Consider the following 20,846-nt stretch of genomic DNA (forward strand, 5'->3'; position numbering starts at 1 on the left):
TTTAAATAAGAGTCGGGGTCTCACTCCATCACCCAGGCTAGAATGCAGTGGTGCAATCGGCTCAATGCAACTTTGAGCTCCAAGGCTCAAGCCATCTTCCTGCCTCAGCCTCCTGAGTTGCTGGGATAAAGCATGAGCCACCGCACCTGCCCTGCAGGATTCTTGAGCACAGAATTCTGCTCCCACTCCATGAGCAGAGTATAGATAAGCATACTACATAAGCATACTGTAGAGCTTAACTCTACCTTGTACTAAAAGGACATCACTAATCCCGGAAGCTGCAGAGAGAAAACAAACCTTCTCATCCTTTGGGGGCCGACCCCGCTTCCGGGGACTTTGCTCTTGGGCTCTTTTCAGAGGGGATTTGGAGCCTCTCTCTGAAGAGCCTGAAGACACCCTCTTCTTTCCTTCTCCCATGTTCTTCTTCACCTTCCCTTCAGACAGGCTAAGTTTGCGCTTCTCATCACCTGAGTTTGGCCTACTTCTCTCCTCACTGGAATTACGTCGATTCTTGTCATCAGAAGAATTGTGGGATGACGTCTGAAAGTTTAATAATAATAATGATAACTACCACCACAGCTGCTGCTGCCATCGCCACCATCATTTACAGGTGCCATGTGCTGCTACAGGCACTCTGTGTGGTCTCCTCACAATGACCCTAGAAATAGATTCTGCTGTCGTCCCAGACATTGGGAGAAGCAGATTTAAAAAAAATATATATCAAAAGTCACTTTCCCTATGTCCCAAAACTAGAAGAAAGGATTTAAATCTAGGCAGTATATGTATTTCAGAGGCTATGCTCCTAATCTGTGTGCTATGAAAGGAAGAAATGGCCTGTGCTAGACTCAAATGCTGAGATATTTCTCCTGGGTCCAAGCAATTTTCCTAAAAGCAACAACCTACTCCAGAAAGGTTAGCTGCATGGAGTTTCAAACTGATAAGCAAAACGCTGACACCTTAGAACTGAAGTAGCTTTCTCCAGTGGCATTTCAGAAGAACAAAGGTTTGCGTTTGGGTGACATTTAATCTGTTAGTTGCTATGCAAAAATCACCAGTCTGGCATTGGTAGAAAGTGAACATTGTGTCTCTCACCTGGTCTTTCCCTTTGGCTCTCCTGAGGAACTCTTCGACAGCATCTACCGCTTGCTGGAATCGTTTACCCTTGTTAATTTTTATCATTTCCTCTTTATGAGCATGATATGGCTTCAGCTGTTCCACTTTGATCCAGGCACTAGCAGAAAACAAACACAAAAAGGGTGTGATCCATATAGCATACGCCCTAAAGTATCAACAACCTCACTACGGCACGGTGTAAATATCCATTTGGTTTAACTGGACTTTGCAATAGGCCTTGCTATTTTTTTCAAAACATGCTATCAACCATCTCAGAGTCTTATGTCTAAAGTATATTTTCTTGAAACAAGTCAAGCAGAACAACCATCACCACCACTGCAGCAACCACAAATCAAGTTCCTCCAGTGAAAGCACTGTGTTATAGATTATTTATTTCCACAATCGTCTATCAGCCTCCAATGCCCAACCACATATACCCTGCCACTTGCTCAGGGCAGAAAGAAATCTGGAGACCCTTTCCCATTCTCACCAGGCAGCACAAATGGCCACACACAGATCCCTGGGAATCAGGGTACCTGGAAACGTGATAGATGATAGCAGCATTACTATGCAGGAAAATGCCTGCTGCCTGTCAACAATGGGAACCAGATTTATGATCTGTTGATCAACAGAGAGTCAGGGATGTTACAGAGCTGAAGAAATGCAACATCTTCTAAAATTTGTGGTTCCTATGGATATTCACAGCCACTGAGCCTATATTTGTTCATAAATGATGGTAACCATGGCTACTAAACCACACAAAACACGGAACACATGGTTTGGAATAAGGGCAGCAGTTACAAAAGGAGGCATTTAAAAACAAGATGGCATGCTGTTTTATGATGTCTCGAAAAAAAAAAATAGAAACAAGATGCTTGAGATTAAAGGTAGAAGAACATACACCTCCAATATGTACTTTTTAATTTCAACCATCAATGTGTAACACATGAAAGTGAAAGTAGTCAGCTGTCAATTCTGGGGTATCTGATCTGCCACACTAACCTCAACAAATCTGCTGCAGCTGGCTTTCTATGGCTTCCCTGAATGGCATGCAGCTTATAGAATCCAAGCACAAAATAATTTTATAGGCTTGACAAGGTATCAGTTAATTTACATGTTTTAGCCTGATACAGGTTTCACAGCATAACCTTCAGAAAAAGTAGGTCAGGTTAAGGATACAGAAACCCAGCTATCTCACAAGCTTCAGGTTGTTTTCTTCATAGAAAGCTAGAGAATATTCACTAACAGCAACAGTGTTAACCTTTGCACATAAAAATAATGTTACTAACCCTTCACCAGCTACCTGGACTTTGAGTGTGCTGCTGGTAGTTGTGATAATGGGGTCTGTGCAAAAACACAGACCTGGGATCATCGGCCTGCAGATGTCAGGCAGCGAACCACTATCAGGCATGCCACCATGGCTAAGTGAGACGATGAATGGAGATACAGAAGCTGGTCTCCCTGGCACAGCTCCAACTAGAGGAGTTAGGCAAATTCCTTTTTTTTTTTGAGACGGAGTTTCACTCTTGTTGCCCAGGCTGGAGTGCAATGGGGCGACCTTGGCTCACTGCAACCTCGCCTCCTAGGTTCAAGTGATTCTCCTGCCTCAGCCTCCCAAGTGCTGGGATTACAGGCGTGAGCCACCACACCTGGCCTTTTTTTTTCCTTTTTGAGACAGAGTCTCATTTTGTCACCTAGGATGAAGTGCAGTGGCACGATCTTAGCTCACTGCGACCTCCGCCTCCACCTCCCAGGTTCAAGCAATTCTGCCTCTATCTCCCGAGTTGCTGGGACTACAGGTATGCACCACCACACCCAGCTAATTTTTATGTTTCTAGTAGAGACGGGTTTCCCTGTGTTGGCCAGGCTGGTCTTGAACTTCTGGCCTCCAGTGATCCACCTGCCTTGGCCTCCCAAAGTGCTGGGATTACAGGTGTGAGCCAGCAAACTCCTTTCCAGTGACCAACTCATCTTAAAGTTTGAAATTCAACATGAGAGCGCCAATGAGTCCAATCTGCTGGGAGGAAAAGTGGAAGGAGATTTCGACCCCAGATTTTCTGGCAAGAATATCCCTGAACCAACTCCCTTCCCTCTCCTTACAGGGATGCTAATGACAAGCCAGAGCAATCAGATGCAAAGTCAGACCCAGCCCCAAAAGCCAGTGAAGCTACCATACTAACCCGTGGGTCTGAGATGACACAACCAGTATCAGGGATGAAGCTTAAGGAGTCGTGACCAGCCAGTTCTTCCTAGGAGCTTCTGGTCAGAAGCTGAGAACCACACAAGTTCCCAATATAGGACCAAAAAGGTGATTTTTATGGAACCCCTTGAGATGGGACAACAGACTCCGAGACTTGCTAATCCCACCCACGCCATCCTGTTACCTCCATCCCTGCCTCCCACTACCCAGCCTCACAAGAACCCGATTCTGAGGGAACAGAAAGGTGAGGATGTCTGTGAAGTGCCAAGGAATCAACCCCATTTTTTGTTGAAGCATCTTACAAGGTTTACTGATTTCTGCTAGAAGGAACTGTACAGTCAAAATTCCACTCACTTTAAAGCATTTGAGATACTGAAATTTTCCTCTTTACAACCATCTTCGAAACATTAAAATGGCTAAATGAACTGACAGTATGAATAGGATGGTAAATCCAAGAAATGTTAATCTATTTAAGGAATCAACTTATTGCTGGAGAAGCATCCTGTTACATCAAAAAACAGCCATAAAAAACCAGCTTGGCTGGGCACGGTGGCTCACACCTGTAATCCTAGCACTTTGGGAGGCCGAGGCAGGCAGATCACCTGAGGTTAGGAGTTTGAGACCAGCCTGGCCAACATGGTGAAATCTCGTCTCTACTGAAAATATAAAAATTAGCTGGGTGTAGTGGCACGCAGCTGTAATCCCAGCTACTCGGAAGGCTGAGACAGGAGAAACACTTGAACCCAGGAGGCGGAGGTTGCAGTGAGCCAGTATTGTGCCACTGCACTCCAGCCTGGGCAACAGAGTGAGACTCCACCTCAAAAACAGTAACAACAAAAAAAACCCAGCTTACCAGAGCTCTATGGGGATTACCTCTTGAAAGCAAACCAAACTTAAATCACTTTGGCTATCTGAATACAATTTTTTCTCTAAAGGTTACACTTCTTTCATCTTTTTTAAATTTATTTTTTATAGAGATGGGGTTCACCATGTTGCCCAGGTTGGTCTCAAACTCCTGAACTCAAGTAATCTGCCCACTTCAGCCACCCAAAGTGCTGGGATTACAGGTATGAGCCACTGCAACTGGCCTACCTCTGTCTTTTTAATGAGAATATGCTTTTCAGTTGGTGCTTCAACAATGCACCACTGTCTAATTCACGGAGGCACATCAGCCGGGCCTGGCACGCCACTGGTCCTCAATAAATAATCACTGGGTAAATTATTCCTTCCCAGATGTTCAGGAGGATGTACTGCTCACCAGTGAGTTAAAAGGTGCTACAATGCTCCAGTGCGTAAGGCTTTAGTGTTTTTGTTGTTGCTACTGTTGGTTTTTTAAGTGACTGTTTCTTTCCTTGATAGAAGCTGTAACTTTTGATTTTCCTATCATCCTCCCAAGACTTAGATGGAGCTATATCTTTCAGCCCAATTGTGGCTGGGAAGTCAGAAAAATCAAGCTTATTCAAGCTGTATTTAAAGTAGGAGGCTTTGCTTTTTATGTACAGTAGAATGAATGACACATTGTGATAGTAAATACCTGAAAACAGGCAAGGTCATTACAGAGAAGGAAAGCGGATGTCTCGTAAGATATCTGGCTACGTGGAGATGAGCAAGATAAAAAGCAATGCATGTTGTGTGCTACCACTCGTGCAAAGACAAGGAAAATGGACTGACCACACACTGATATCTCTGGAGGGACACACCATCAGAAACTGGTCTAACTGGGTGGCTGTGGGATGGGGATGAATGCAACTGTTTCAATGTTGACAGGTTTTTGTTTTTGAATGGTGAACACATATTATCTTGGAAAAAAAAAACAAAACAAATCAATACTAAAGGCCGCTGCCCTAGAACACAGGCTATTCCGACTGCCCAGAGGGTTTCCTCCATGACTTCCTGGTTTGCAGGTTTGCTCTGGTGGGTTGCTGCTGCCTGGCTGCTGGCATAACTGCACCTGTAACACAGCCAATTTACCCTGGTGACCTGACACTCTTCCTATAAAAAGTCTCTTCATCTATGAATACAGAACCGCCACTAAGCCACTCTCAGATTACTCCAATCAAAATGAATTAAAATCTGGTATTTTCAAAAACTTGCACACTTCTGATTTGCTTTCCTCTTAAATGAAAATCATACATGTAGGGCCCGGTGCGGTGGCTCATGCCTGTAATCCCAGCACTTTGGGAGACCGAGGCAGGTGGATTGAGGCCAGGAATTCGACACCAGCCTGGCCAACATGCCGAAACCCCATCTCTACCAGAAAACACAAAAATTAGCCAGTTGTGGTAGCACACGTCTGTAATCCCAGCTACTTAGGAGGCTGCGGCAGGAACTGCTTGAACCCGGGAGGTGGAGGTTGTAGTGAGTGGAGATCGTGCTACTGCACTCCAGCATGGGCAACAGAGCAAGACTTGGTCTTTAAAAAAAAAAAAAAAAGAAAATCATACATGTAGATACTGTATATTAAAGATGTCAGCCTATGACTAATCTTGAACGCTGTCACATGTGTTTTAGCCTTCACATAGACAGGTGACCCCGGCTGAAGCCGTGAAGCTAAGAGAAAGAGAAAAGGAGAAAGGACGGGGAGAAGATGGCAGGGGGAGGGAGACAGACAGAGAAAAAGCACACACACACAAGCATAGAGTATAAAGGTGAGAACAAGCCGGCATGGTAGCTCACGCCTATAATCCTAGCACTTTGGGAGGCCGAGGTCAAGAGATTGAGACCATCCTGGCCAACACGGTGAAACCCTGTCTCTACTAAAAATACAAAATTAGCTAGGTGCGGTGGCATGCGCCTGTAATCCCAGCTACTCCGGAGGCTGAGGCAGGAGAATCGCTTGAACCCAGGAGGCGGAGGTTGCAGTGAGCCAAGATCGTGCCACTGCACTCCAGCCTGGCGATAGAGCGAGACTCCGTCTCAAAATAAATAAATAAATAAATAAAGATAAGAATAAAAATACAGGTGAGAACAAAGATGGGGCCAGAAGGTGTGGGTTTGCTTCTCCATTTGGATTTGGTGAATACTTAGTAAACAATTTCTATGGGTGCCTTTTTAAAATAAATCCATCCAAAGGGGCTGAAGATTACTGAGGTGTTACAGGCCAAGTTCTTCAGAAATAAAGGCACCAGAAAAAAAACACAAATCAGGTGCCAGGTGAAACGAAAAAGGGATGCTTCCAAGCTGCTATGCTTCTAATTATTAACCACAAATTCTTCTAGAGCAGCTACTTTCAGTACTGACTCAGACACCTCACATCCAGCGAGACCTGTCCACCTTAGATGTGGCTTGGTGGAAAAGGACCACTGGTCTCTCAGTTTCCTCATCTGTGAAAAAATAAGAACCAGAAAGATGACCCTGTGCACTTCCTGAAAGGGCTGCTGTGAGGACTGGAGGGGAAGACTGCTACGGAAACTCGCAGGTAGGCACTTGCAGCTTCTCCACTGTTTGTCCACAATCTGTTGAACCGGTTGGTTTCTGGTGGCTTCTAAGCACCTGTAATTTAAATGAACACTCCCTCCATTCCATCATCATCCACAGCCACTGATGAAACTTTTCTCTCTTTTTTTTTTTGAGACAGAGTCTCACTCTGTTGCCCAGGCTGGAGTGCAGTGGCGCAATCTCGGCTTACAGCAAGCTCTGCCTCTGGGGTTCACGCCATTCTCCTGCCTCAGCCACCCGAGTAGCTGGGACTACAGGTGCCCGCCACCACGCCCAGCTAATTTTTTTGTATTTTTAGGAGAGATGGGGTTTCACCATGTTAGCCAGCATGGTCTTGATCTCCTGACCTCGTGATCCGCCTGACTTGCCCTTCGAAAGTTCTGGGATTACAGATGTGAGCCACCGTGCCTGGCCAAAACTTTTCTTTTTTAAAAGACAGGGTCCTGCTCTGTCACCCAGGCTGGAATGCAGTGCCTCAATCACAGTTCACTGTAGCCTTGACCTCCCAGGCTCAAGCGATCCTTCTGCTTCAGTCTCCCAAGTAGCTGAGACTACAGGTACATGCTACTACGCATGAACCCTCTCACCTGTGTTTCAGCCTTTGGATAGACAGGTGACCTGGGCTGAAGCCGTGAAGCTAAGAGAAAGAGAAAAGGAGAAAGGGCGGGGAGAAGATGGCAGGGGGAGGGAGACAGACAGAGAAAAAGCACACACACACACACACAAACACACACACAAGCATAGAGTATAAAGGTGAGAACAAGCCGGCATGGTAGCTTTAAATTTTTTTATTTTTAAATTTTTTGTAGAGATGGGTCTTGCCATGTTACCCAGGCTGGCCTTGAACTCTTAGGCTTGAGTGATGCTTCTGCCTCTGCCTCTTGAAGTGTTGGGATTACGGGTGTGAGCCATCACGCCTGGCCCCGATGAAACTTTTAAACCGTGAGCTCTGTCTCTACTCTGATGGGGGGGTCACCACTAATCAGACCTGTCAGAGAGGGACCCTCCTGCACTTGACACATAATCTTTGGTTGTAGTCACCAAGTGAAGCCGGCAGGGTTTTGCTGAAATTATATCCCCTTCGTATTTCCATGAAAATACAAAAATTACGTGGGCAGTTTTGTCTTGGCCATCTCGCTCAGGGAGCCGAATCCGTATAATGAAGTCCTCCTCTCACCAGGACACCTGATTAGGAAGGTCTGGCCCTCTCCTAACAGTGGGATGTCAACACAATTTGTTAGATATTTTGGCAGAGATGGGGAGAGAGAAAAATCAGGTTTCTAAAAGATTATAATCACTGATTATCTTGTCATAAGGAGCCGTTCTTTCTACTCTTTAATAAAAGACCTTGCAAATATTAAAAAGTATAACTACACTTTTTTTTGCCTAAGTAGTGTGTCAATTTTGAAACTGAACATCTTTGACCAAATCCTGTATTTCTCAGGAACGGAGGACACTCCACTGGGTCAGACCCTATCCACCTGGGCCAGGGTCCAGTAACCAATGGTGCCCCCACCCAGGATGTGCCTGGACCACATGCCCCCTCCCTGATGTCAAGTGTTAAAGGCGAGGTGCAGTCCAGCTTCTACAGGAGCCACTTATGGCTTTGTCTTCACAAGTTAGTTCTCATCCCTAAAAAATCCCCTTGCAATACCTGTCTACACCACCTCTTAAACGCCCATTTCATCCAGTGCTCCTCACCCTGGTCCTAACACAGTCATACCACAATCCACTTGCAGTGCCCATCGCCAAACTCCTCTAGGCCATTCGCTGTTTCCTACCTCCTGATCCCGTGATTCCTTCAGTCTTTGCTTTTCCACATTAAAGAGTCCTGCTCTTTTGTCTGACTCAGTTCCCTTTTCTGGATCTTGGCCAATTCTAAGAGATCCCTTTGAAAGCATGATCTGAAGTCCATAGAGTATTCCTGACGAGGCGCATACAGTTTTACATAAAGGTGGAATGATGCATGGTTTTGTACTCAAAGCCTTTTTGGTAAAAAGAGCAAACCTGGCTGACATCCTTTAGGAACTTCCAACTCTCATATTCCTTTCTTTTCAAACAAACACACACACACACACACACACTCTCTCTCTCTCTCTCATAGGGAGAGTCTCCATCTCTCTCAGTTTTCGATACTTAAAGGCATCCTGGACCAATGTGTGCTAATACCTGCTGTATGGCAAGCCACACTCTACACAAGAGATACTACTTTTCCTTCCTAACTATGAGGTAGGGGGTATCATCCCCTTATGTAGAGGACACAGAGGCTAAATCAGGGAGCAAGGTGGAACTGGTACCTGAATGCACATTAGGCTGGTAACCAATCCAGAGCTCTTTCCCCAAAGTAATCTGCTGCCACCAGCCAATCTGGAGATCTTACCTTCATAGAAAAACACAAAATAAAATCTGCCCCAGCACTGATCACTAAGGAAGTGTTCCTTCTTTAGAGAAGTACTGTACCTCTTTACCCTTCATTTCCTTTCTCTAAGTTAACTGCCTACCCACAAAAAGATAACATATTAGTACCACAGTGACTTCATTTTTATAGTTTAAAATGTAGAACTCTAGCAAAGGAGTTTAAAAGGTTAAAAATATTGCATTTAGCAGTTGCTTTGTATCCCACTTGTTTACAACCCTCCAAAGAACCTTAGTCAGTTAGAAATTATATCATCACCACCACCATCAGGCTATTTTTGTCTTGAGCAAGCACATCACCACTGGCTTCACCTGTTTGCCTGGTTAAGCTCTGAAATTAACTCAACTCCAATTTTCTGTGTCCTATTTCTAGCACTTGTTATAAACAAGGATCACAGTTTATTAATCTAGTCTTTTAGCATTAAAAAAAAAATCGGGGATCGGCGCTGTGGCTCATGCCCATAATGCCAGTACTTTGGGAGGCCGAGGCGGGAGGATCACTTGAGCCCAGGAGTTTGCGACCAGCCTGGGAAACATGGCAAGAACTTGTCTCTACAAAAAAAAAAAAAAAAAAAAAAAAAAAAAGTAAAAAATTTAGTAGGGCATGGTGGCACACAACTGTGGTCCCAGCTACTCGGACTGCTGAGGTGGGAGGATTACCTGAGCCTGGGAAGTCAAGGATGCAGTAAGCCATGTCCGTGATACTGCACTCCAACCCTTTCTCAAAAAAAAATCAAGAAACGAAAAAAGAACAACAACAGCAACAAAAAACAAAAGGAAACAATGGCTTTCAGGCTCCTTATGAGACTCAGTTCCCATTTTTGTTTAGACTTGTGTAATTATTCATTTAGCTAATGAAGTTTGGGCCAACCATATTGCCTCTGTTATTCCTAAGCACAAGTTACCTCAGGCAGGGAGCCTCTTCCTTTCCATAACACCCAGCTTAATGCCAATTGTTCATGGTATCCCCACTGTCTGAAATGCCCCTATAGTCCCCATCTATCCAGATTCTATGTATCTTCCAGAGCTGGATTCAAATCCCATCTCTGGCTGGGTGCGATGGCTCACGCCTGTAATCCCAGCACTTTGGGAGGCCGAGGTGGGCAGATCACGAGGTCAGGAGATCAAGACCATCTTGGCTAACATGGTGAAACCCTGCCTCTACTGAAAAATACAACAAAAATTAGCTGGGCATGGTGGTGTGTGCCTGTAGTCCCAGCTACTCGGGAGGCTGAGGCAGGAGAATGGCATGAACCCGGGAGGTGGAGCTTGTAGTGAGCCAAGATCGCGCCACTGCACTTCAGCCTGGGCAACAGAGCGAGACTCCACTTCAAAAAAAAAAAAACAAAAAAAAAAACAGAAAAACAAATCCCATCTCTTCAGTCAGTCTTCTTGGTTCTCATGGCTCTCCACTGAGCTCTCCCTCTTCTAGAATTCTTTTTCTTTTTAAGACAGGGTCTAGCTCTGTCACCCAGACTGGAGTGCAATATTGTGATCATGGCTCACTGCAGTTTTGACCTCCTGGGCTCAAGCAATCCTCCTGCCTTAGCCTTCTGCATACCTGGGACTACACTTGTGTGCCACCATGCCTGGCTACTGAAAAAAAAAATTTATTTTTTTAAGTAGAGACAAGGTCTTGCTATGTTGTCCAGGCTGGTCTCTGGCTCCTGGGCTCAAGCAATCCTCCTGTCTTGGCCTCCCAAAGTGCTGGGATTACAGGCATGAGCCACTGTGCCCAGCCTAGAATTAACAATTATCTGCCATCATTCATTCTGCACATAATCTTTATTTATTTTTTGAGACAGAGTCTCGCTCTGTCACCCAGACTGGAGTGCAGTGGTGCGATCTCAGCTCACTGCAACCTCCACTTCCCAGGTTCAACCAATTCTCCTGCCTCAGCTTCCTGAGTAGCTGGGATTATAGGTGTGCACCACCACGCCCGACTAATTTTTGTATTTTTAGTAGAGACAGGGTTTCACCATGTTGGCCAGGCTGTTCTCAAACTGCTGGCCTCAAGCAATCTGCCTGCCCCGGCTTCCCAAAGTGCTGGGGTTACAGGCATGAGCCACCATGCCTGACCATCATTGTGCACATCATCTTATCTGAAATGTTTACAACTTGTCACTTGACTGAGCATCTGGAAGGTGGGAACTATAATACTTGCTTTCTTATAAATTCCCTCAGTGTCAAGCAATTCAGAAAGTGGACACATAACACTGATGTTATGCATGAGGACAATCTTTCCTGTTTTTGTTTTGCTTTTCTGAGACATAGTCTCAGTCTGTCACCCATGCTGGAGTGCAGGGTCTCGAACAATCTCTGCCTCCTGGGTTCAGGCAATTCTCGAGCCTCAGCCTCCCAAGTAGCTGGGATTACAGGTACACGCCACCACTCCTGGCTAATTTTTGTATTTTTTGTAGAGACGGGGTTTTGCCATGTTGGCCAGGATGGTCTCGAACTCATGACCTCCAGTGATCCACCCACCTTGGCCTCCCAAAGTACTGGGATTGCAGGCCTGAGGCACCATGCCCGGCCAAATCTTCTTTTTAAATCCATGGAGTTCTAAGAACATTCCCTCTTCCAGAAGCTCTGGCTCCACAGCTCCAGGCCAGCGATCTCCTTGAAATACTGCCACCACAGGCTGCTAAGCTGGCTTGTGATAGAGAAATGGGGCTGGGTCTATCTGTAAACATGAAACCAGGAAGAGCATCTGACATATAAACTCCTGGATGAGTGAAGAATACTGTTTATAATATATCGCTTTCTAAGTAGAAATACTTTAACCATCAGAATTAGATTTACCAGAGAAGCCACAGACATTTTTTTCAAATCTAAGGCTGTATTTTCCTATAAGAATAATAAATAGAAATACAACTACTTAAAGAAATCAAACCGGCTGGGCATGGTGGCTCTTGCCTGTAATCCCAGCACTTTGGGAAGCTGAGGGGGTTGGCGGGGGGGGGGGGGGGGAGGGGCAGATGACTTGAGGTCAGGAGTTTGAGACCAGCCTGGCCAACATGGTGAAACCCCGTCTCTACTAAAAATATAAAAAAAATTAGCCGGGTGTGGTGGTGTGCGCCTGTAGTCCCAGCTACTCGGGAGGCTCAGGCACCAGAATCACTTGAACCCGAGAGGTGGAGGTTGCAGTGAGCTGAGATCATGCCACTGCACTCCAGCCTGGGTGACAGAGTGAAACTCCATCTCAAAAAAAAAAAAAAAAAAAAAATCAAACCATCTAGCTAGACCCAGGTAAGCAACTTGACATAGTGATGAAAAAGCTAAACAAATCACTAGTAACTCAAGTTAATACAGGTTCTTCACGTTCTTCCCCTCACTGTGACATGTTATATGGTCAAAGAGTCTCAGATTAATGGTCCTGGTTTCCCCAACTTAGGACAGATCTGGTAAAAAGACTTACTATAACAATGTCAAAGCAAATCACTTAGTTTTACAAATGAGAACATGATTGAACAATTACTTTTATTAACATAAATAAAAGTTTCCACTGTATACCCCAAGCATGAACCATAATGATATATGGCATTAAAAGAGAACTTAACATGGCTTTTATAAAAATAATTGCCAGCTGGGTGCAGTGGCTCACGCCTATAATCCAGCACTTTGGGAGGCCAAGGCAGGTGGATTGCTTGAGTCCAGGAGTTCGAGAACATCCTGGGCAACATGGTAAAACCCCCTCTACAAAAAATTAGCTGGGCATGGTGGTGCACACCTGTGGTCCCAGCTACTCGGGAGGCTGAGGTGAGAGGACCGCTTGAGTCAGTGAGGCAGAGGTTGCGGTGAACTGAGACTGCCTCTGCACTCCAGGCTGGGTGACAGAGTAAGTCTCTGTCTCAAAAATAAACAAAAAGGAACTGCCTTTGGAGTTGGGTAAAGAAACATGTGAGAAACTATTTCAATGTGATTGTTATAGTTAGAAGGTAAATGAACCTAGTTCTTGCCTGACTTAGTTATAGACCTAGGACAGTTGTCTAGGGCAATTTCTGCAAGAAATTGCACCTTTATTTAGGTATGAAGGCAGAATGAGATGCCAGTATTATACATTATAAGAAGACTGAACTAAGGATCCTTAGAATATTTTCAAAGCAGCTCAGACTCCAGGTAACACAGAAAGAAAGGCGAAGGGAGACTCCTGGTGAGTACTACTCACTGATCTTCTGTTCCAAAAAATTTCACAAAGAAGCATTTCTTTCCGCGAGGTTTCTTCAAGTCCTTTGGTGGATTAACAATCTGGAGGATAAAAGGGGGGAAAAAGTTTGGCTGGCAACACAGCAGCCCACTTTCTAGTGGCTCCACATTGCTCTACACAGTTCTACGTTGCTAAGAAAAAAGTAAATTAAAAGGACTTACTTACAAATAAATTTATTTATATACAAAACAGAACCCAAGGCCTAGTACTTGTCTAAATCTCCCATTTTTCTATTGAGGTGTATGGAAATGTGTAGATATTCTAGAAGTTCCCAATATTTAACATGTAGCACAGTGCTCAGTAGACACAATATCCCTTTTACTGCAGTGGCCCTGTTTTACAAGCAGTTAAAACTAAGATCAACAGCATCCCCTGCCCCCCACCACCCCACCCCTGCCCCAATGTGACCCCATCATTACTGAAAAAATGCAGACGACACTCTTTGAAATACTTCCTGTGCAGGAAGGGTTGACACAGGACATAGTGAAAACAAAGGACAACCGAGGCACAGAAAACACCATATTGCAAAGAGACCATCTAAAGACACTTCCCGGGCTCCAAGCAAGAATATAAAAACACAACATTTGGAAAGCAATGATGGATCACCTCATGCAAAATCTGGAATGCCAACTTCTGCAAAGAGGCACTGGAGTAGCACATATGGTAACATGGAAGAAGATTTAAACTTAGTTGGGACAAAAATACTTTGGCTTTTCACTAACCTACATTTAGACTTTCTTCCTGGATAATTTATATTTTCTTCTCCTTTTGTTACATTTAAGCATGAAGCTAAATTCAGACTAGGATTATTTCCGGGGTTAAAAAAGAAACTTCATAAACCTCCTCTAAATCAAGAAATAAGCGTTTAGAGCAGATTTAATGATCTGGTGTATACTGCATTGCCTTTTAAAAAATAACCGATACTAGGGGAAAAAAAATTCTAAGTGCCATCTGAATGAGCCCAATTTAACTCAATACTAGAAACTGAGAGGAATGCATCTTACATTCTCCACCTCCTCAAACCCAACTTCAGATATCTTCCTTTAGTAGCAAGACACTCACCTTTCCTGGCCAAGGAGGATATCGGCCGAGTTTCCCCCTAGAGAAAACACAAAGAGTCAACACTTGCCCTGGAAAAGCCAGTCCATCTCCTTCAACCCACTCAATACGCAATTTATTTTCCTAAATCTCTGCTGGCATCCTCAAATGCCGAAACAAAAGCTTTCACAGCTGGGCCCAACACCCTCAGAAGTAAAATGCAAAATTGTATATACTTATGTGCACAACGTATATCCATTCTTCTGTTGACAAGGAATACAGAACAACACAACTGTCAAAAGTCACTTGTCTAGAGCTTCTTAATGACGGGGGTGGGAAGACAGCTTCCTCTGTAAACACAGACTTTCCCTCCCTAAGTCTGGCTTAATTCAACAGGAGACCTGCCTGGCTTTGACAAATGCTAATGGAAGCCTTCCTCTGGGTGGAGAAACAAGCTACGCAGCTCGAGGGAGGCGGCGACAATCAGTCTTGGTTCGGGCGGTTGTCTGGGACACAGAAGCAGACCGCGGGAGGCACCCAAGCCTGCACTGGTCACTGCCAAGCCATCGGTTGTAAAGAACTCCCCCCGCCATTTCTTCGCGGGGCAACGCCAGCAGTCTGGCTTAGACACCCCCGGCTGAGCCGCCCGCACAGGTCGGCTGCATCGCAACCTGGGCTTTGACCGAATGGCACCGGCGAGATGGACTCGCAGGTCCGGTCCCCGGCGCTTCTGCTTTCTGGGAAGCCCCAGCAAGACCCCGGGGACCCGTCGTCCGGGGAAGCCTCGCGGCACCGGCGGCTCCCTTCACGGGGGCCGCCAGTATCTGGGCCCCGAGTGCAGACCCCACCCAGCCGGCCTCGGGGATCAAAGCCGGTGCCCGCCGTGGCCACCCTCGGCCTCGGTCCCCCGGGACTAGACTGCCCCTTCCGCCTGGCGCCGCTCGCAAGCGCCGGCACCTTCTCTTCCCCTCTCTCCGCGACCTGGAGCGCATAAAAAGGCAGCTCCGGGGCCGGCAGCGAACCCCGCGCCCAGGCGGGCAGCTCCCCGGCGCGTCTCGGTTGGCCCGGCCGCTCGGACTCACCACACCAAGTCGCCGAGCCGCAGACTCACAGCCGCCATCTTACCACCCAACCACCGCCGACGCACGGGCCGCCGGGAACAGCAAGTCGCCCCGGCGCCGCCCATTGGAGTGGGCCCGACCACGTGACGGGGGCCGGCTGTCACCGGCCACGCCGCTACTCTGACGTCACCGCGCCCGTCGGGGATCATTGGCCGACCGAGGGGCACGTGACGCGAGCGCCGCGGTCTCCGCGCGCCGGAGCGCAGAGACTCCCGGCTCCTTCCCCCTCCCTTCGGCTCGTGACAACGAAGCGCCCGCGGTCTGAGGCGGCGGCGGCGGCGACGGTGCGACCGGCTGAGCGCGAGAGGGAGCCGGCCGCGCGGCTCGCCCCGCCCCCGGGTCTTGGACTCCGCGCCCCTCCCCTCTCGGCGCTTCCGTTACGCCCGTTGGTCCGGCGCGGGCCCCGGGGCCATTCCCGAGCCCGAGGCGCTGGTCGGCCCCGTCGCAACGCCAGTGAGCTACCCTGACGGAGCTCGGCGCGGCCTGGAACTCAGTGTCCGCCGGGTCTGGGCTCCCGCGCCCGGCGACTCTGCTTGGCCGCAGGCCGGGAGGCCCCGGTATCCGCGCCCGTCCGCTCCCGCCGCCCGTGTTCTTTGGAGCGCTCCTCCCGACGGCCGCTTTCGGAGGCGCCGTCTGAGCGCGGGGTCCCGCGCCGCAAGTTCTCCTGGGGCGACCGGAGGCTGCTCCCCCGACCCCCTGGTGTCCCCGGAGTGGCTGCGCGGACGTCGAGTTGGCATTTCTTCGCTTCCTCCTGGGCTGGCGCGCGGCGCGGCACACCAGGCTCCCCTGGGCGCGGGGACCCGGCCATGGGCCGAGGCGCGGGCCGCCCGCCCGCTGGGAGCCACGGCTTAGGAGCCGACCGCTAGCTGCGCCGCCGCCCGGGGACCGGCATGAGGACCGCCGCGGGGGGACGTCTGCGGCCCGCGTCGGCGCTGGGGACAAAGGTGCGTGTCGTTGTCGGGTCCGGGCTCTCTCGTTAGCCTTGCCCTAGTTCTGCACTTTTGAAAAAGTTGTGACAACAGGAAGACAGATGCCGGGCGTAGTTTGGACACTTTAAAACTGAACCATGAACTGGGAAGTGTTAACTGCAGTTGAGCGCAGCGTCGGCCCAAACTTCAGCAGACCAGGTAGAATCACAATTTTGCAAAAGATCCCAGTCCCGATCACAGACTCCACAGTGTTAAGGATTGACTTAGACTTGGTGTCGGGCTCTTGTTGAGTCACCGCCAGCTGGCAAAGGTGGCGAGTCCACACGCATTTCCCCAAGACATTGTGGTGGTTAGAGATTTCGGTTGCAAGTCGGTGTTTAGCGTACTGGGTCGTCCTGCAGCCTGATTTTTCTTGGGAGATCAGTTTCCCTGAAGTACCAAGAATTAGCTGCACGGACTGTCATTTACTGCGTGTGTATTTTTAAGACAAAGTGATCTTTAAAGCGTATTTAAGATTCCAGGGAATAATTTGATAAAAATTTAACATATGTTCCTGTTTAAAAATTCTGAATTTGTGAGGAATTGAAGGAGATTTTAATAACTTAAATAAAAACATGAATCTTGGCCGGGCATGGTGGTATAAGCCTGTAATCCCAGCATTTTGGGATGCCGAGGCGGGCGGACCACCTGAGATCAGGAGTTCGAGACCAGCCTGGCCAACACAGTCAAACCCAGTCTCTACTAAAAATACAAAATTAGCCGGGCGTGGTGATGCATGCCTGTAGTCCCAGCTACTTGGGAGGCTGAGGCAGGAGAATCGCTTAACCCGGGAAGCGGAGGTTGCAGTGAGCCGAGATTATGTCACTGCACTCCAGCTAGGCGACAGAGCGAGCGAGACTCGTCCCCCCGCCAAAAAAAAAAAAAAAAGAAAAAAAAAATCTCAAATGAACATTGCACCAAAACCTAGAGGCATTCCCCTTAACATCAGAAACATGGTACATTTCTACCACTATTAGATAATAAGAATATATTGCCTAAAACCTGAAAGTTCTAGCCAGTGCAGTAAGACAGGAAACAAAAATAAGAAATGTAATTTTTGGAAAAGGGAAGACAGAATTCTCATTTCCGTGGATGATAGGTCTGCCTATTTTGAAAAAAAAAACAAAAAAAACAAAAACAAAAAACCAATTAAAATAAGAATTCAGGAAGGGTACTCATTATAAGTTGGAATGCACAATTTAGTTTTTCTGTTTCATCAATAACCAGTTTGAAAATACAATGTTTAGAAGGAGAAATATATATATATATATATAGTAAGAAAAAATAAAAAATCCCTGAGGATAACCAAGGGACAAGGAAGGCTAGTATTTTCTCAGTAACACCAACTGAGGTTTTTAAAGAGGGATCTTTGTTTTTTTCTTTTTTTTTTTTGTTTGAGACGGAGTTTCACTGTTGTCGCCCAGGCTGGAGTGCAGTGGCAGGATCACGGCTCACTGCAGCCTGGACCTTCCCAGTCTAAAGCCATCCTCCCACCTCAGCCTCCTTAGTAGCCAAGACTACAGGGGTGTGCCACCATACCTGGCTAATTTAAAAAAAATTTTTTTGTACAGATGAAGTCTCATCATGTTGTCCAGGCTGGTCTTAAACTCCTAGGCTCCAGCGATCATCCTGCCTTAGCCTCCCAAAGTGCTGGGTCCGGGAAGTTGAGGCTGCAGTGAGCTCTCATGGTGCCACTGCACTCCAGCCTGGGCAACAGGAGTGAGGCAACTGTCTCACAAAAAAAAAAAAAAACCACAAAAAAAACTAAAATCTTTCCAAGGACTTAGGCAACTCTCGTAAGTCTAATAGGTAAATGTAAGTCAGTTTTTTTTAAACATTCAAACATGTTTGAACTTAATTATATTTTCTTAAGCATTTTGAATTATGATTGTAAGTCTAACGTACCATTGTTTAATATATTGGATTCTCTTAAATGTTTCAAATGGCTTAGTAACAGCAGAACATTATAATGATTATAAAACAACCCCAAATCTAAGTGGTAATAGACTACAGATTTGACTCACTTTATCCCGTAGTCCTATTTTTTACCTTCTTGGGCTTGGAGAGTCACTTAAGCAACTGAAAGGAGCAGTTTTGCCATCTAGGATTGAAGCTGCAGTCTCTCAGACTTGGACTGAGATAAGGTTATGTGTTTACTGCCTGGACAGGGGGAGTAGGACCTGGTTGCCAATTCAAGGATGTCCTTCCTGCATCCCATTGGTTAACTTGCTGATTCCCTTCTCATAGTGAGACTGTTCCGGTTCTATCAGTGGGGGAATCTGTAAGCCTTCAGCTGGGATTTATTTCCACAACCCAGCGCATCACAAATATCCTGAGGGCCTTGGAGATTTCTTTTAGGGAAATCTCCTTTAACATCTTAGTACGTGTTGGGAGATGGTCTTTTGCAGCGCCAGCCTGTTACACTGCTAATCGTTTTGCCGCCTGATTAGAATTATTTTAACTCTTCATTTGTAGATATTTTGTTCCCTTATGTGATGTTATAAGTTGATTTTGTGATCATAATTCGACAAATGAATATTGGATATATACAAATACGTCTACATGTATGTGGATATATACGATATATGCTAATTTTCCTGAATTAACTCACATTTGTGATTGATTTACAACCAAAATACAGTGAGTTTTTTTGAAACCTGCCAAAATAATACATAGGCTGGAATGGCAAAGTATTATTTATAAAGAAGGATAATAAACATGAGCTTTAACTTTGCAACATTAAAGTATAAAACTTTACAAAACAGTGCAATACTGGTTAAAGAATCTCTAAATACCGTATTAATATGACACATGGACTTCAGAAACAGGCCTTAGATATCTATGATGTTGCTTTGCAATATATGCCAAATCAGCAGAGGAAGGAAGGATTGTTTAGTGATTGATGCTGGAAGAAACCAAGTTACAGCCTCTCCTCATACTTTATAGCATAGCAAATTCATCTGGGGTTAATGAAGTAAATGTGAAAAAATATCTATAAATGACCATATAGGCTGGGCTCAGTGGCTCACACCTGTAATCCCAGCAGGAGTTCAAAACCAGTCTGGGCAACATGGCAAAACAACGTCCCTACAAAAAATACAAAAATTAGCACGCCTGTAGTTCCAACTACTAGGGAGGCTGAGGTAGGAGGATCGCTTTAGCTTGGGAGGTTGAGGCCTCAGTGAGCTGAGATTGAGTCACTTTATTCCAGCCTGGGCAACAGAGTGAGACCTTGTCTCAAAAAACAAAAAACCTGTATACACAAGTTCTTCTATAAGATCTGGTTGGAGACGAACATTCTAGGCATAAAAGAAATGGGAGGAGTCTCAAAGGAAAAGAGCCTAGTTTTAACTGCATACAAAGTTATAATTTCCTTGGAAGCAGGGTCGCTTGAGGTTGTGAGCTTAAGACCAGCCTGGGCAACATAGTGGGTCAGCATCTCTACAAAAAAATAGAAAAAATTAGCCAGGATGGTGGGATATACCTGTAGTCTCAGCTACTCGAGAGGTTGAAGTGGTGAGAGGTTTGCTTGAGCCTGGGAGGTTGAGGCTGAAGTGGCTGTGATTGGGCCACTGCTCTCTAGCCTGGATATAACAGCGAGACCCTAGCTCAAAAAAAAAAAGAAAAAAGTTAACATTTCTTTCATCATACCTCACTCTAAGCAACACTAAACAGCAAATAACAAAACAAGAAGAAGTACTTATAAGGGATATGACAGATTTTGTATATCTATAATGTATAATAATTTATGTATAATATCAAGAGCACTTACAAGTCAATAAGAAAGTCACAATTTATTCAACCATTCCCTGATTGATTGTCATTTGATTGTCATTTTGGTTGCTTCCATCATTTTTCTTGTATAAACAAGGCTGCAATGAATATCTTTATTTATTGGTATGGTAGAAAGTTCACACTAGAATATGAACTCTTTTAAAAAGCAGGACACAAAATTATATACGAAGTAAGCAGAAAACATGTATGGCATGTATTAGCGTATTCATATTCTGTGAACATTTGGAATTCTGTATTCAAAATCTATTTTGACCATTCCCAAGTGATTTTGAAGGTCTTTGGCTTGTCATAATTTGTTATTTTGCCAAGGCCAGTGTTTGGGTGTGAGAGTGGTGCACAGGGCAGGAGTGTGTAACTTTGTTAGGAAGTGAGCCTAGCCACACCCTCCTGAGTCACTGGTTCTTTACTATCCTGGGGTAGGCAATATCTTTTGTTCAGCTGATAAAAGCTTTGTCATTGTGAAGATTGGCTCCCAATGATAGGAAACCGCTGGTGATGAAAATAAAGGGGTCTTAAAGATTATTATCAGCCAGAAGAAATAAGTGTTAGAC

At 45.9% G+C, this 20,846-nt stretch overlaps 2 protein-coding genes across 16 annotated transcripts in view; one reads left to right on the forward strand and one right to left on the reverse strand.

Moving 5' to 3' along the window:
* GLYR1 (glyoxylate reductase 1 homolog) overlaps window positions 1-15,729 on the reverse strand; it is a 44,300-nt gene extending 28,571 nt beyond the window's left edge. For 4 of the 9 annotated variants that reach the window (XM_055099527.2, XM_024925969.4, XM_063598317.1 and 1 more), the window contains exons 1-4: window positions 15,494-15,614; window positions 14,436-14,472; window positions 13,335-13,414; window positions 1,093-1,231 (exon numbers count right to left, since the gene is read on the reverse strand). In XM_055099527.2, coding sequence (XP_054955502.1) covers window positions 1,093-1,231; window positions 13,335-13,414; window positions 14,436-14,472; window positions 15,494-15,597 — 360 coding nt within the window. In that variant the 5' untranslated portion in view covers window positions 15,598-15,614. Of the gene's footprint in view, window positions 1-297; window positions 541-1,092; window positions 1,232-11,650; window positions 11,850-13,334; window positions 13,415-14,435; window positions 14,474-15,493 lie in introns of those variants that run through there. The other 5 variants (XM_055099525.2, XM_055099526.2, XM_003815105.5 and 2 more) reach the window with 5 other exon arrangements.
* A 142-nt stretch (window positions 15,730-15,871) lies between these two features.
* UBN1 (ubinuclein 1) overlaps window positions 15,872-20,846 on the forward strand; it is a 34,780-nt gene continuing 29,805 nt past the window's right edge. For 3 of the 7 annotated variants that reach the window (XM_034939739.3, XM_034939740.3, XM_034939743.3), the window contains exon 1: window positions 16,484-16,659. In XM_034939739.3, the coding sequence (XP_034795630.2) occupies window positions 16,599-16,659 (61 nt within the window). In that variant the 5' untranslated portion in view covers window positions 16,484-16,598. The other 4 variants (XM_003815103.5, XM_034939742.3, XM_034939745.3 and 1 more) reach the window with 3 other exon arrangements.

Source organism: Pan paniscus, chromosome 18 (genome assembly GCF_029289425.2).
Source record: "Pan paniscus chromosome 18, NHGRI_mPanPan1-v2.0_pri, whole genome shotgun sequence".
In the NCBI taxonomy this organism is placed as follows: Eukaryota; Metazoa; Chordata; class Mammalia; order Primates; family Hominidae; genus Pan; species Pan paniscus.